The sequence below is a fragment of the Spermophilus citellus genome (assembly GCF_964194105.1).
Source record: "Spermophilus citellus genome assembly, chromosome: 5".
In the NCBI taxonomy this organism is placed as follows: Eukaryota; Metazoa; Chordata; class Mammalia; order Rodentia; family Sciuridae; genus Spermophilus; species Spermophilus citellus.
This window is the reverse complement of record NC_138186.1, coordinates 75,395,992-75,413,139: the sequence shown is the minus strand read 5'-3', so window position 1 is coordinate 75,413,139 and position 17,148 is coordinate 75,395,992. Positions and strand designations below refer to the sequence as shown.

General features: G+C 34.7%; 1 protein-coding gene across 1 annotated transcript in view; it reads right to left on the bottom strand.

Annotated features, from left to right (window-relative positions):
- The window catches only part of PHF3 (PHD finger protein 3), an 89,036-nt gene extending 72,187 nt beyond the window's left edge, over positions 1-16,849 (bottom strand). Inside the window, 2 exon segments of the mRNA XM_081296647.1 lie at positions 4,674-4,942; positions 16,711-16,849. Coding sequence (XP_081152773.1) covers positions 4,674-4,917 — 244 coding nt within the window. The 5' untranslated portion in view covers positions 4,918-4,942; positions 16,711-16,849.
- Positions 16,850-17,148: the final 299 nt, after the last annotated feature.

Below are 17,148 nucleotides of genomic sequence, written 5' to 3'. Positions count from 1 at the left end.
TGAAGCCATAAAACCTGTAAATACTTTTCAAACTAATCTCAGTGACACAATGGATCACAAATCATTTTTCCAGGACAAGTGCAACATAATCTTTTTCCAATTCTAAACAGATGAATTCTGTTTCTAATGATGAATTATAGTGATATGATTAAAAGTTACAAAACACAAATACTACAGATTCTCACTCATGTAGAAGCTACAAAAGTTGATTTCACAGAATTACAGAGCAGGATAGTGGTCACTTGAGGTTAGGAAAGGTAGCGGGAAGGGAATTTGAAGGGAGATAGGATAGCAGATATCAAAATACAGTTAAGAAAGAGGAATAAGTTCTAATATTCTATAGCACAGTAGGGTAACTATAGTTCACAATAAATTTATTATGTATTTTTTAAAAATTAGAAGGAATTTGAAGCCTCCCAACACAAAGGAAAAAAATGATGTGTCTGAGGAAACGTTAATTGCCCTGATTAATGTATCAAATTATAACACTGTACCCCCATAAATATGTACAATTATTATGTGCCAATATAAAAAAAAAAAAAAAACATGTGCCAAAACATGACTAAATCATAACATGGATGAGAAATTTGTAAACTTAGTTAAGATGTATTACAATACTTTGCTCAAAAGGAAAGCAGTACAAGACAAAATTCTTTTTTTAAACAACAGTGCTTGATTATCATATAGTATCAGTGGTATTCATGATAAGAAAACAATTAACAAGTGCATGTTAGACACTTTACAGTTGAAAAACCACATAAGCACACAATATGAACCAACTCACAGCAAATATGAAGTATTATCTATAGGAGTCAAATAATTTTTTAAATTTGCCTCATCTCTAAAAGCCATGTTATAGGAAGGATTTTTTAAATAATTTAATTTAGCGAATTATGATTTTGGAAGGCATGATGAAGCCTGGAAACATCATCTTAGTTTAACGGAAGGAGTATAGTAACTACAAGTGCTATATGAATAAAAGACTACTCTGAATACCCACGCATGTATCTACAATGTGTCTGTCTTCCTGGTCTTTAGGTAATGTTGATCAACACAGTAAAAACAAATAAAACACAAACATCAAACATTTCTCTTCAATGCATTACATAAAGAAACAAATCATAAAAACAAGATTTTTTTTTCCAATGAATGGGTCACCACTGGCAATGTAAAAGGGGAATGCATTTGTTTATAAAATTAGAAATAAAATTAACATTTCTTCATGACACTGATAATGCCAGTAAACAGCATTTCAATAATTTTGAATACAGTCCTTAAGTGGTATATATAAAACATATTCAGTATCTTAAAACTTATTACTTGGAAAATATTGTTTTTAAGGGCTGGGGAGGTGGCTCAAGCGATAACGCGCTCGCCTGGAATGCGCAGGGCGCTGGGTTCAACCCTCAGCACCACATAAAAATAAAATAAAGATGTTGCGTCTACCAAAAACTAAAAAATTAATATTAAAAATCTTTCTCTCTCTCTAAAAAAAAAAAAGAAAATATTGTTTTTAATTTAAAACTAAAAAGATTTTTTATAAGTATAATAAATGATTTAATGATCAAGATTGAGTATCTAGTATTTCTTGGCTTTCCTCACTCAGTGGGATGGATGTATAGATAGATAGATAGATAGATAGATGGATGGATGGATGGATGGATGGATGGATGAATGTATTAGTGGGCGGCACATCTAAAAGCCATATGCAAATATTGCAGGTAAACTAATACTTTACAGAGTCAAAAGCATTCAAAAAAAGATCAGAAGTCCATTGGTTGCTCTCTCTCAAAAAAAAAAAAAAAAAAAAAATCAAGCAATTAGCATCCCAAACAATTGCTAAATGTAATATTCCCTATTCCCTATTGTTGTTATTTTTTAAAACTACTATATGATTTCTGGAGACAACTGAAATATAACGCAAACCACTCAACTATGTCAATGAAAAATTGGTCTTTACTAAATACAGAAAACAACCTGGTTCAGCCTAACAGAACAAGATATGGAAACTATTTTGTCTGCAAATTTTATAACACTAAGAAAACAAAGTTACAAAGTAACCACAATCTATAGCTGTCACTCTCCTGAGAATACAAATAGGATAATTTCATTAAAACAAAGTAATAACCTATAGTATCAAGGTAAAAACATCTAGCTAAGAAATGTCATTTTTATAACAAAGGCTGAAATAACTTACAAACAGCTGAAAAGTTACTGGCCACATAGTGCTTTCATTAACAGTTACAATAAGATTTCTTCTTTGAAATGCACTAGTAAATCTAATATTATTCCAAAACAAAAAGTCAAAAGTTTTATTTTAAAAAATACTTTCCATTTTGCTCGTTATAAAATGTTTGGGCCTTTACTGAACCAAATATCCCAAAATGCAAAAAGAATTTTGAAGTGTGTAAGATAAATCCCCTGACAGATGGCACAATGAAATTTAAACAATCCTGGTCAGAAGAGCTTTATCATTATTTTTTCCCCATATACTCCCTGACACATCTTAAAAATATACATACTACAGGTATATGATTGCAACAGTTCTGCTACAGAATCTAAAATAAACAATTGTAGCAAACAAATTTTAAGGTAGGAAGATTCAGAAAGTAATTCTATTCAAGTTGAAGTTCAAAAGATAAAAGAATCATGAACAAGTATAAATAAATCAAACCTCAAAAAAATTTAAATACTTCACTAAAGAAAACTTCTAAAAGAAAGAAATGAAAACAATTCACATGAAAAAAAATCTTTTCATTTCAACAGGAACCAATTTTTTTTTAAAGGGGATAGCAAGTAGGATTACTGATGTTACTAAAGAACAGAATTTTCTAAGTAAAAATGTCTAAAAAGATAATACATGAGTCAATTTCAGACCCAATACAACATCCTTTGAAGATAATTATAATTCCAACAAGTAAACAAATATTAAATAAATGTTCTTCCTGAACTTGGACTAAATTGAGAAACAGTGTGCATACAACCAAACACTGTCAAAGTGCTTATTAACAATAAAGATAATTAGAAATACTATACTGACACAGGCACCAAAACTTGAACAATGCATACATAAAACAATTTTTAAAGATTTAAAACATTTAAAATACAACAAGAACAATGTAAACCTATGTGGTAACACAACACAATGAAAATAATTCAGAGATACAGCATTAGCAACAATTCAAAACCTCAGTATTAAGGAATGGTTCAAATGACAAGATTCACAGTATCCAGAGTTGAAGTCTTCAGGCAGAGTAATGTGACAAATTTATGGGTTAACAGCAGATCACCCAGTCCAAAGTTAAGTAATGCTATATAAAATTTTAAATATTTGGCAGAAAATATTAAAATAAAATGAAAAATATACTGGAAAACTATACTTGAGGAGAGGTCTAGAGTCATGAGACACAAACCAAGATCACATAAACCTGTGCACTACTTCAGGAAATGATGAAGGAAAGTCTTACCTTTCCATGTGAGGCTTTAAACCTTTATCTAATTTTAGCTTACAGAGAACTAACTGCCTCAAAGTTTAGGGTAATATTTCCTTTGCTGTATAAAAGAAAAACTACTTATTTTTCTACATATTAACATAATGCCAAAGTGACTTCTTATTAAATATAGTTTAGTTTTAAAGAAATTTAATTAATCTCGCTCTTGGCTAGTTCAATTGTAGATCCTACAGCAGTGCTGTCCAATATAAACATAATGCAAGCCACATAATGTGATTTTAAATTTTCAAGTAGCCACTTCTTTCAAAAACAAAACATAAAATAAGCCGGGCAGGATGGTTCTTCTACTTAGCTTATTGAGACAGGAGGCTTGACACCAGGAGTTTGAAACCATCCTAGGCAACATAGCAAAAGCATTCTCAAAAAAAAAAAAAAAAAAAAAAAAAAAAGGAAAAAGAAATCACAACATTTATTTTAATAATTTTTTAACCAAAAATATCACTTTAACACATGATGAACATTTAAAAATGCTCATTTTTATTTTTATAACATTTTATAGAATCTTTTTTTCACAGACTTCAAAATCTCATGCATTTTCTAGTACATCTCAATTAGTACTAGATGCATTTCAGGAAATCAACAGTAATATGTGGCTAGTTGTTACTATACAGGAGAGCACAGGTCTAGAGGTTTATTCCTGGTTTTGAGACACATTCACAATACTAAAGAATCTGAAACTGGAGCAAAGAATGTATTAAATTTGAAGGGCTGGGAGGAACATTAGGAAGGGTCAATTCAGCCTCCCCCTCCCTTGACTCCAGCAGGCCTAGGGTAACAACATGTCCCAATCTGCCAGGCAATCCCTATTTGCTAGTAAGACTCCCAATTCACAGCTGTTTTGATGACATAATAATTAACAGCACATCCTATGATTCTCATAATATCCCAATCTGGATGACAAATTACATGGTCATTCAAACTGTATCTACAATATCCTTAAAGATAACTCCACACTCCTTGGAAGAAAATTTAGTTTAAATTCTAATTCTGATGCCTGGAAAAGAAGCTCTATATTCAAAGGAAAGAACCCTAAATTCACTACCCTCACCATCAAAAAACAAAAAAACAACCAAAAAAAAAAAAAACAAAAGCAAAAATGCTGCTGAAAATTCTTATTTTAAATTGCAGACTAAAAAAAGAAAAAAAAAAAGTAAGAATTACCTGTTGAACAAGGCATCTGGAAATTGGGATCATTGCTATCCAAAACAGGCAAACAGAACTGGTTACTTGCAGATCCTAGCATAGGATCCTTATCGCTGAGCATGTTCTTCAGCGAGTCCTCTAAGACATTTTGACTTGTACTAAAATCCTCACAGACTTCATTCTCCAGGTTGGATCCTAGAAATAGGGCATCATCTAAGTGTTCAGTAGGAATTAAATGATTAAATGTATCAACTATATCCATGAAGACTTCTGTGTGTCTTTCAGCCCTATAGAAAGACAAAAAAAATACCATAAGAAATAAAGCTATCAATTGAAAATCACCTAATACCAAATTATTTTAATAGTTTTGAATCTAAGAACACACTTCTGAATTTTTGTTTCAAAAAAAATCCTGTTTTTAGAATATACATTTGGAAATGTGGAATGAATCTTTACTAAATAATCTTTCTTTATCATGCATGTAGAATATTATTTTACCAGAAATCCTAAATGTTTACTCAATTCATTACTTTTAGGAAAAAAAAATATGTATACAGTTCAATAATTTGACACATTTAAAAGAATTACATGGCTTAAACCATATGTTTTTAACCATAATGTTTCCATAAATTAAGAATCAAACACTTTTACAATAAGTCCAAGTATATGAACTAAAATCAAGTCATTTAAATTATTGTTCCATACCTAGTAAAACTGTAAAGGATCCTCGATTTATTTACAAGGCATTTAAATTATCTAAAGAAAAGTAACATATAGACAAAAAGTTTTGTTGTGAAGGCAAAAAGGAAAATAGAAATATCAACTAAACCAAACAAATCACAACTTAAAAAACTACACAAGCACATGAAGATGTGCACATAAACATTTTTCCCCCCTGAGGTCCCCTTTTTGTAAAAAATGAGAGTAACAGGAAAACAATCATATCATGAATTTAAAATTTATTTTATGTGTAATCTATACAAATTACCAAGTTGTCTCCTATTTGAACTGTTCCTATGAATTAGATATTCAGCAAAAGTCATCTCAATATTTAAAGGGGCCTCAATTATCACAAGATGAATTATTTTTGATACTGGTTTTAGATAAAACCAAACCAATATATATTTGGGGGATAGGAGGAGTCAATAAAAAAAAAAAAAACTGTTTAGTCAGAAAATCCTATTGATTAACCAGAATGCACTGTGCTCCATATTTCAAGGTTTTTAAATTAGCTCCAAATCTACCAAAATTTTCTCAAACTGGCCTTCAATTCTTCCCCCTATAAAATGAGGGAAGAGGTTCACATTATCATTTACTAGTATACAACATACTTTATTAAACATTTTACCTAAATTATATAATTTAATCCCCGATAATAAATTGGGTCCATTATTATCCCTGTGTTACAAATAAAATGAACTTAAAAATTTAAAAATTTTCCCCAAAGTCAGAAAACATAGCCAAGGTTCAAACCCAGATTTCAGTCTCCATAGCTCCAGCCTGGTGGTAACCATTACCCCTTCACACTAAGGCACTGGAAAGATTTGATTCATTAAAGTCTTTTTTTTTTTTTAAATATGTTTTTAGTTGTCAATGGACCTTTATTTTATTTGTTTACTTACATGCAGTGTTGAGAATGGAACCCCAATGCCTCACACATGCTAGGCAAGCACTTTACCACTGAGCCACACCCTCCAACCCTCATTAAGTCTTTTAAAACAATTTTCCACCATTTTCAACAAATCAGTGGTTGCCTGGGGCCACAAATAAAGGAAAAGACAGGCTCTAGAGAAATGATGGTACTTTGAAGGATGATAGAAATGCCTGAATCTTGATTTTTAGTAATGGTTTCAGAAATTGGTTCATTTTTAATGGGCATAATTTATTGCACCTCAAATTAAAAAAGAAAAAAGCTAAGAAAATTCCCTTGGTCTTTTTTTTTTTTCTTTAAATATGTTTTTAGTTGTAGATGGACACAATGCCTTTTATTTATTTATTTTTTATGTGGTGCTGATGTTAGAAACCAGAGCCTCACACATGCTAGGCACATGCTCTACTAGTGAGCTACGACCCCATCCCCTCCCTTGGTCTTAAAAGAGTTAATCCCCTTCAAAATAAGTTTTAGTATTCTCTACTAAAATTCTATTTGTTTACACAGAAATAGTAATAAAGCTCTGAAAGAAAATGTTACCTATTTTAATTATTCACTGGTTATTCTCCAAATTAACAGAAAATTGTAGTTAGCAATGCTGATAAAAACTAATAAAAAGTTTAAGAAAGAAATCCCTACAGCTATATGATCTCAGTACGTTAAGAAAGCCTCAATAATACATCACCAATATTCTGATAATACATTTTTGAGTTCCAAAGAAATTCTAGTATAATAAACCAAACAATCAACAATAATTTACTAAAAAGGTTTACTGTTTGCAAATTTAAGCAGATTAGAGAATTACCAATGAATTTATCTGAATGTGCTCAAATCTTTATACTACAAATCAAAATTACTTCGTCTTCAGAGGGCTGCATCCCAATTAATAATCTTCTTTTCTCAGATGAATCAAAAAGAAAAAAAGACAATTTTAGTTCTAGAAACAAACTGTTCATTTTTCTTCTAAAAATGGTACTCTGACTCTACTGAAAATACACCCATTCTCATAGTGACACAAGGCTAATAAATTCTATAAATTTCACCTGATATCTTTCTGTGGCACCAAACACACAGTACTTTCAAGGGGGACATTCAGAACATTCAGAAGTTGTAGTCATGCAGTTCAAGATCACAAAGCCATATGGAAGACCAGCCCATTCTAAATCTTTACAACTTTCCCTCCCATAATATACTGCTATTTGCAAAAAAATCCTCAAACTCCTTTACTCTTCAAACTCCTTTACTGAAAGTGCTTACAGAGTTTATGCCATATTTTTAATTTCAACAGCAGATAAAATTTAGTCTTTAAAGACCAATTTTAAAAAACAAACAGCCAGACCCAGTGGTGCACACCTGTAATCTTAGCAACTCCAGAGGCTGAGGCAGGAGGATCACCAAGTTAAAAGTCAACCTCAAAGCAACTCAGTGAGGTAAGACCTTGTCTCAATAAATAAAAAGAGGTGGAGATGTGACTCAGTGATTAAGCACCCCTAGGTTCAATCCCTGATACAAAAATAATAATAAAATAGAATAAAGCATACTATTAAAAAAAATGCACAAATCCAACTGTCCAGTGTACTTTTTTAGTCAAAACTAGTATGGCACATTAAGTTTCCCAGGACTTAAATAACAGACATTATTAAGGAAAATGGTTTATATGGTCCAAAGTGGAGTCAGAGCAAGTAAAACAAAGTCACATTTCTTTAACAATACCTTTTATTTTTCAACAAATGTTTATTAAGAATCTACCCTGCATGAGGAAGAGGCAGGAGAACATCAAGTTCAAGGCAAGTCTCTGCAACTTAACAAGACCCTACCTCAAAATAAAAAATAAAAAAGGACTGGGGGTATAGCAAAGTGGTAAAGTACCCCTGGACTCAATCCCCAGTGCAAAAGGGGAAAGAAAAAAGCAGCTACCGTTGTATGAGACACCTTGGTAGGCCAAAGAGTATGGGAATCTTCTAAAACAGAATAGAGTATAAAGCCTCCCAAACTTATGGGTCCAAAAAAGACAATTTCCATAGAATATGTCATAAAACCAGTATTTTGTGGAATACATTTTGAGGAAAACTGTTCAAATTAGTAAGACTAGTTTTTCTTATGTAGTTCCAACTGGTTCCGCAAGCAATTCCAGAGGAAAAATGCCAAAAATGACTGAATGCAGCCATCCAACAAGACCATCATAAAAGTAAATTTATCAGAAATTAACATCAAGTCATTTTAAGAAACATCTCAGGTATCAAAAACAAAAGTTCTTGCTTAGTACCAAAAATGAAAGCTCTTAGGCTACATAGAAAAACAAATGTTAACTAACTATAGAAATGCTACATAGAAAAACAAATGTTAACTAACTATAGAAATATTAACTCACAATGGACACACTAATATATTCAATGCCATGTAGATTATATCATGGAACAGGAAAAGTACAATAAATAAACTCGTAAAATTAGAAAAAAGTATGTCATTTAGTTAAAATTAATGTACTTTTAGTTCTGATAAAGGCAATAGTATTAATGTCAGATGATAATAATCAGAGAAACTGAATTAAGGGTATACCAGAACTTCATGACTTCTTTGCAATTTTCCTATAAATCTAAAATTATTCCAAAATTTAAAAATCTTTTTAAAAAACACTAATTTTCAGATATCTAATGTGGACAGACAAAGATAATCAGATCTAATTGAGAAAAATTAATACCTGATTAGTATCCTTGTTAATTATACAGATTGCTAGATATAAACAAGTTCCTTTTCTTACACTGAAATTTTACTTAAACACTTCCTTACTTTTGGTATTATAAATTTAACAAATGAAACACAATGAGCATATATGGAGTATATTTAAAATGGCTAATGGTAAGTATATACCTAGTGAAACCAATATCAACAATTTGGGAACAGATTTGCTAAAATCATAAATGATTTCTGGAATTAGAGATGTACCTTATGTTTATAGACAATAAGGTATGCAACTAAGTCAGAGAACTGGTTAATTAATATTATTTATAAATCATATTTATTAAACATTTATTACAAACATTATCTTTTAAGTTCCAATGAAACAAATCTCAGTCTCAAAATTCAAAAAATTAACAATCCAAAACAGAATACAGACATATAAACAAATACAACAGCATGTAAACATCTCAACAAAATAAGAAGTGTCATATTAGAGGCTGCAGATAGTATCATAGAGAAAGGTGAAACTCAGGAAGCCAAGAAAAGCTAAGGGGATGATGTGTAAGCTGGGACCTGAAGGTCCAGAGGATATTATAGGCAAAGAGAAAAGCATACACTAATTATGAATGGTTGAGTTCAGTCCTAATGGAGAGACTCAGAATCCAATTAAAAATTGTACTAACATTCTAAATGAAGTTTAATCTGAGCCCAAAGTTATTTCCTACTTTAAAATACTTGTTTCATCTATAAAGCTAAGAGAATTATACTGCAGCCAATTTAATTAATACTAATAAAATCAAGTTACATTATTTTCTAGTGTTTCAAGCATGACTAAAATAGAAAAAGCTTAATTAAATAATAATGGAAAAAAATTACACTTCTACAAACCTACTTTTAAAAGTCCGTTCTTTTAAGAACATCTTTAAAATAAACTTATTATATACTATTTCTCTTTAAAAAAAAAAAAAAAGCACAAATGAACCTAACAATAGCGAGATGAAAATATATCAGGACAATTATAAATTCTATTGAAAGAAAACTGAACAGGGTAATAGTAGTGGTGGTGGCAAACATTCTATGTATGATGGTAAAGGAAGATCTCACTAATGTAGCAACATTTTAACCAAAGCCTGAAGTGAAAAAATGATTAATTCATAAATTGGGTAAGAGCAACATAGACAAAGACCTGGAAGTGCAAAGGTCCTGGAAATGAAGCACACTTAATGCCTTCTAGTCCTTACATCATAGTTTAAATTAAACAGTCAATTTCATCAGGCATTCTTAGTTAAGAAAAAATTTCTAATAAGCAGTGATAATCACAGATAAAAATACTACTGTTAATAACAATAAAGAATAAAATTTAATATGACCTATATTCATGCCAGGTAATGCGACAATCTGCTTTGCATCAGTAATTATCAATCAGAGAGAATTATGCCCATCCAGAGGACATTTGGCCACATTTAAAGACATTTTTTGCCATTGAAGATGGTACTAGAGAAACCTAGTAAATATACATTAAGGCACACAAATAGCCCAAAACAAAGAACTGTCCAGCCAAAAATGTCAACAGTATCAAGGCCAAGAAACCCTGCTCTACATTTATTATTAACTCATTTATCTTGACAATCATATTTTATAATCCCAATTATACAAAAATAAATAAATTTGAGTCAGAGATTAAATTACTTGCTATAATTAAGTGGTGGAGCTAAACATGAATCCAGAAACATCTCATTTTGCCCTATGAACAAAACATGTAACAATGAATCCCACCATTATATATAATTATAATGCACCATCAACAATAAAAAAATATATATGGGGGGGGGTCCTTGAATCCCAGCAACTCAGGAGGCTGAGGCAGAAGAACTGCAAATTCAAACCCAGCCTCAGGCTGGGCATGGTGACACGCGCCTGTAATCCCAGAGGCTCAGGGGGCTGAAGCAGGAGGATCTTGAGTTCAAAGCCAGACTCAGCTTTGAACTCAAAGCTAAGCAACTTTGAGACCCCATCTCTAAATCAAATACAAAACAGGGCTGGGAATGTAACTCAGTGTTTGACTGCCCCTGAGTTCAATCCTTGGTAACCCTCTCCAAAAAAGCCAGGCTTAGAAACTTAGTGAAGCCCTAAGCAATTTAGCAAGACCCTGTCTTAAAGATAAATAAAAATTAAAAAGGGCTGAGGATATAGCTCAGTGGTTGAACGTGCCTGGGTTCAAAACACACAAACAAAAATATAGGGGCAGGAAGTCATTGCCCTTACCATTACTCTATGTTATATTTTTGTAAAGTTAAAGTCACTAAATAGTTATTATTCAGGGCACTGTTCTAAACAACAAATAGGTATTATGCATTTAATCTTCACAATCGCACAATTAGGCAGGTATTATTATTATGAATTTACAAGAGAGGGGCTACAGTTTATCAAAGTTATACCCAACATTACAGAACAAATAACAGAGCGGGGACTCAGATCCACTCTGTATGAAACCAAGATCAGTTTTTGACCACTATGGCATAAAAATACTAAAAATGAATCAAAGGTTATCCTTCTTGGATAAAGTCAAGGAAAATTACTAAATGTCAACCCATGTGGTATGACACTACTACAAAACACAATTCTACAAAGCAATGCAATCTAGTCATCTGCTCTACATCAAATTCTACCCAATCTCATTAATTAGTTACAATATACTGGCAAACCTCATAATAGAAAACAAGGATAACTTCTTTTCTGAATGTATCTAGTAAAAAGAATACAGAGGATATCAAGGTGTCTGCTTGCAGACTTATGAATTTAGAAAAAGAACTAACAGGTAGAAGTTGAAACTCACAAAAGCAGAATTACTAGCCAACAGAAGAAAGATGAGTTAATTTCAAGGTTTATCGTTATTTTGGCATTATAAGTGATATTTTAAGAAGCATTAGAAATTTGAATTAACTAAGTACTAAAACTAGCTCATCATTATAACTATACAGTCTAAGTAGTAATAGGCCAACAGATACTTAGCACTTACTACATTCCAGATCCTATGCTAAATGTATTGTATGCATTGTCTCATTAGCTCTTTACAATGACTCTGTAAAGTAGGTGCAATTATTATTTCTCTTATACAAAACAGTAAATTGAAGTACAAACAATGACACAATATTCCCAAGGTCACACACCTAGTATTCTCAAATTTTAGCCCAGGTAGTATAATTCCTGAGCCTGTACTTTTTTTAGCCTGTACTTTATATTTTATGTGGTGCTCAGGATCGAACCCAGGACCTCGCACACGCTAGGCTAGGCAGCGCTCCACCATTGAGACACAACCGCAGCCCCTGAGCCTGCACCTTTATACTTTCTGTACTCTACACCCATAATACATATTAATGTTTATAAATTTTAATATTGAAGCCAGATTTAAAATTAGGTAGTCAGTGTAGTTAGGTAAATCGGGTCTAATATCGAGTGAAATCTAAAATGGAGGCCATGTTGAGAATGAATTTCCGGAAAAGTTGAGCAACTCTTGGAATGTTTATGAATCCCAGGAAACAGCCCCCACAGATCTGGAGAAAGCCCATCCCAAAGAAATGTTAATGAACAGCAAACTTGACTCAGAAGTGCAACTTGACTTAGAAGTGCCCAGATTACTTCTTTGGCCCACCTGTGTCCCAACCCTTTCTACCTACATTCCATCACCAAAAACTATAAAAAGGGGATCCGCCCTTCAACAGATTCCACCTCTTGGGTCCCCTTCTTCCTCCGGGAGAAGTCTTTTCTGTTGTCCTTTAATAAACTTCTAATTTTTCCACTCTGACCTTGCCTCGGCGTGCTTCTCTGGTGTTATTCTTCAACATTGGGGAAGCAAGGACTCGTCACCGGTCAACAGCGGTAACAATGTCATTCATGAAATCTACAAAAATACTATAAATTTTGTAGTATCACTTTTGGTGACTGATTCTTCTTACAAAACAAAGCAGGAAATGTGCATTTAGCCACCCTATACAGATTAAAAAACAAAATAGCTATCCTCAATGTGTATGAATAATACAGTGTGAAGGAAAAGCAAAGTCATCAACAAAAAACTTTGCAATTTATTTTATAGTCTAAAATAAACTTCACATAAACTATGAATTTAAATACATTAAACTTAGCCTTCCTGTATAATCAATGCCACTCAAAACTGTCTAATGAAATTAGATTACACCAACAGATTATACCAATGGGTAATACTTTAAAATCTTTCTGTATTTCCCCTCTTTGTTGTACCAATTGTCATAAAACTTTAAAATTTCTGACCATAAAAATGTTTTAAATTAGCTGGGCTTGGTCATGCATGCCTATAGTCCTAGCAGCTTGAGAGGCCAAAACAGAAGGGTGAAACCCAGCCTCAGCAATGGCGAGGCATTAAGCAACTCATCAGGACTTTGTCCCTAAATAAAATACAAAATAGGGCTGAGATTGTGGCTCAGTGCCCCTGAATTTAATCCCTGGTACCAAAATTAATTAACTAATTAATTAATTACATAATTTGCCAGGCATGGTGGCACACACCTGTAATCCCAGTGACGTGGGAGGCTAAGGCAGGAGGATCACCAATTTTTTTAGAGGTCAGTCTCAGCAACTTAATGAGACCCTGTCTCAAAATAAAAGATAAAAAGGGCTGGGGATGTTGCTCAGTGGTTAAGCATCCCTGGGTTCGATCCCTAGTACAAAAAAAAGAAGCCATAATTCATAACAATAACTGTACAGTCTATACATCTGAAAATTTCATACACCCTTTATAATTCTTGAAATATCTCACTTTTTTGACTCAAATACACTGATTAACATTTCATGTCTTTGAATCTTATTTTTTTTAGCATAGACTATATTCCTTAAGAGTAAAAACAGCACTTGGGTCTCAAGTATTTTTAATCAAGTCAATAATCTCAGTATCTATCCAAGTGTAATCAAAGGGCAACAATTAAAGGAAAATGTTTTTCACTATTCTCAAAGATGTAACAGTATCATAAATGTGTAACAATCTACAAGTCATTTTTGTAGTTTAAAAAATATCTATGCTTCCAAAAAGTATTCCCGGATTCTCAGAGGATGCTCCAGGAAGAAATAAAACACAGTCTAAGATGTTCTATTCCTGAAAAGAAATAAATCTAGAGCCACTTGTCAGAAAGAATTCCTGAAATGCGGATGAATGAAAATATTTAAATCAGCACTCTAAGAACCCTGAACTCCCTGACACTGTGTGAAGCAGTTATTGGTAATACAAAAACCTGAATGCGGATCAATAAATCTCTATTATTTCATTTAAAAATTGAAGCAGTATTATTTTCAGAAAACTTTAATACACAAAAAGGCTTTTATGACAAATTGTAACAGACTTAATCTATTTTTTTAAAGTACACATGTAAGAAAGCAAAAAGTATCAAAAAAGCAAACACTATATTACCTTGTCAAGGAAAAATCATTATCTGTTTTAGCACCAGAAAACACAGAATAGTCTGTCTAACTTTCATTCAACAGTTTTCCAGGTAGGCCCTACAGTATGTAAAAATCTGAACTCTTAATTTTGCAGTAAACAAAACTGTCACTTGCTGCCTTCCAACTTTTATCAATACCACTTTATAAAAGGCAAAGACTATCAACCTTTCCTAGATGATTCCAATACTCAATAAATTTTAATAACATGGCTTTAAATGATTAATAATAAGGACAATTATGCTTTCAACTTTTCCATCTTGAAACTTTTATTTGATCAAACCTATTTTTCACTCACTTTTCCACCACTTTTCTTAGATTTGACTGGAATATGCAACACATTAGAATATTGTAAGATCACCATAATAAAGTTATCTGAGCTCTAATAACACAAAATACGTAACTAATTCAGTGGAAGACAGAGGTTCACTGTTCTCCCAATAGTATGCTAAAGCACTATAATAAATTGCATTTTTTATGCTCCTCAATAAATGGACCCATAAAATATTCAAGAAACAAGGAAAATTTTGGTCCTATCACTGACTCATCTGTTACCAGTTTGATATTCACTAGTACAACTACCAAATAAACCTTGTAATATAAGGTTGTAATTCTTTTTTAAATGAAAGTGGCCGGTTTCAGCTATGTATAAGTATTTCTTCTGTTAAGGAAGTTACTGAGGGCAAGGCTTAGATCAGAGTAGTAATAACTCCTAAAAGACCCCCCCTTAAATTATATTTCTATATTTGGAAAATAGAGTGTTTATTTTAAAATAATAACAGTGATGATGATGTTGGGGGAAAGAATCATTATGGTAATATATGACCAGTAAACAGAAGAATGGGAATAAGTGGGGAAAAGGTCAATGTGATGGCAAAGTTTAAAATTATTTCTTGACATAACAATAATCTTTACACAACACCTTCTGTGCTCTGTAATGGGAGCTATAAATTCAAAAATGTAAGTATGCCACAACGGTAAATGTCTTGGTTCTTTGACTCACATATTTCTTTCTTATCGCAAACACACATATTCATCTACAAACATTTTCAAAATAGCAAACACTCATTCAAAAAATTTTTTTAAAAAAGTAAACAAATGTGGTGTAGTTTTGGAAGATCTTAAAGCGACCAGCTGAAAAAAGACAAAAAAGTTCAATATGAAATAGTAACTAAATGTAACCACGATTTAAGTACTCCATAAGTACTTTACTGTCATCATTTTCATATTTTGGTTAAAATAAGTGAGCAAAGTTTGAATTTAGGGACGGCTCAATTATCGATGATTCTTTTTAAGTATCTCTACATATAATGAAAATCAGGAATAGGCAGATTTTAAAGCACTGTTACCACTTCCATTATACCACAATCACGTTCTACTAATGATTACTGCATAGCACTAATAGTCACACATTTGAATCCTGGAAATGGCATTTGGAAACCCAAAGATGGGAAAAGGTCATCTGACCTGGCAACACATTCCTGAGGGAAAGAAGAGACACTGGACCGTGAGCGGCACCAACATTCTTTCCCTTTCTCCCTTCACCCAACACCCCCTCGCCGTGTCAGGTGATCAGTTATTTAGCACCATTAACACGTACGTATCGACAAGTGGTTCATTAAATTACACGTAATATCAGAAGACATGATTCTAGGCTTCTCATTTCAAACTACGCGAAAGGAGCCGACAGTTTGGGTCCAGAGCACAAAAGCGCGCGTTAACAGGAGGATGGATGGAGCACCCACAACCCTCTTCAAAAGCGGGATGGCAAAGGATAGGCCTCGCGGCCAAGGCCAGTCCCCGCCTCCCGGCCCGGGGGCCCTGAGCCCGACGCTGGGGCTCCAGAAGAAGGCGGCTGCCAGGAGCTGCGGATCCGGCAGCCTGCGAGCCCGGCCTTCCCTGCAGCGCCCGCCGAGCCGTGCCTCGCCTCCCGGCCTGCGCGTCGGCGGTTGGGCAAATCGCCGACCAGGGCCTGGGAGAGGCCGCGGCCCCGACCTTCCGCCTGGAGACCGCGCCTTCGCGTCTCCCTCCCTAGCCCGCGGTCCAAACGGTTCCGGGCGGCCGAGGCGGGGCGCGGGTAGGCCGTGGACGTTGCGCAAAAGGCCCGGGAGGCGATTTCCCCGCGGCGCGGGAGAAAGGCGGGCAGCGTCCGCCGAGGGAGGGTGGGGAGGCCCGCGGAGGAGCCGTGCGTGTGGAAGGGGACGGGGGAGGGGAGGGTTGCCCGTCTCCCTGGCCGCGGCCACAGCCGCAACTCACCCAGCTCCTCCAGACGAGCGCTACCACTGGCAGCAAGAGGAAGATGGTGGCCGTGCCGCCGCCGCTGAGAAGGAGGAGGGGGCCCGGTGGGTGCCGCGGAGAGGGGGGTACGCGCAGGACGTCGGCGTCGTTGCCACAGCCTCTTTTCCTCCCGGGACCGAGCGGCTGCTGCTGACGACACTATTCCTGGCTTCCGCGTCGCCTTCCTAATCCTCGTTGCAGCCGCCACCGCCTTGGGCCCAAGGATCGCTTGCCTCGTGGAGATCGTGCGGCACCGCGAGACCCCGCAGCCATCGGCGTGCGGCGGCGGCGCGGGAGCAAGAACCGGGCGCGTCACGTGACGCCACTGTTTACCGTTCCGGGGGCTGCGGCCTGCGTAGCAGCCGCGCCTGCGCGCTTGGGTCCTCCCGCGCCGCGCCTCCGTGGGGCCCCCGGCTG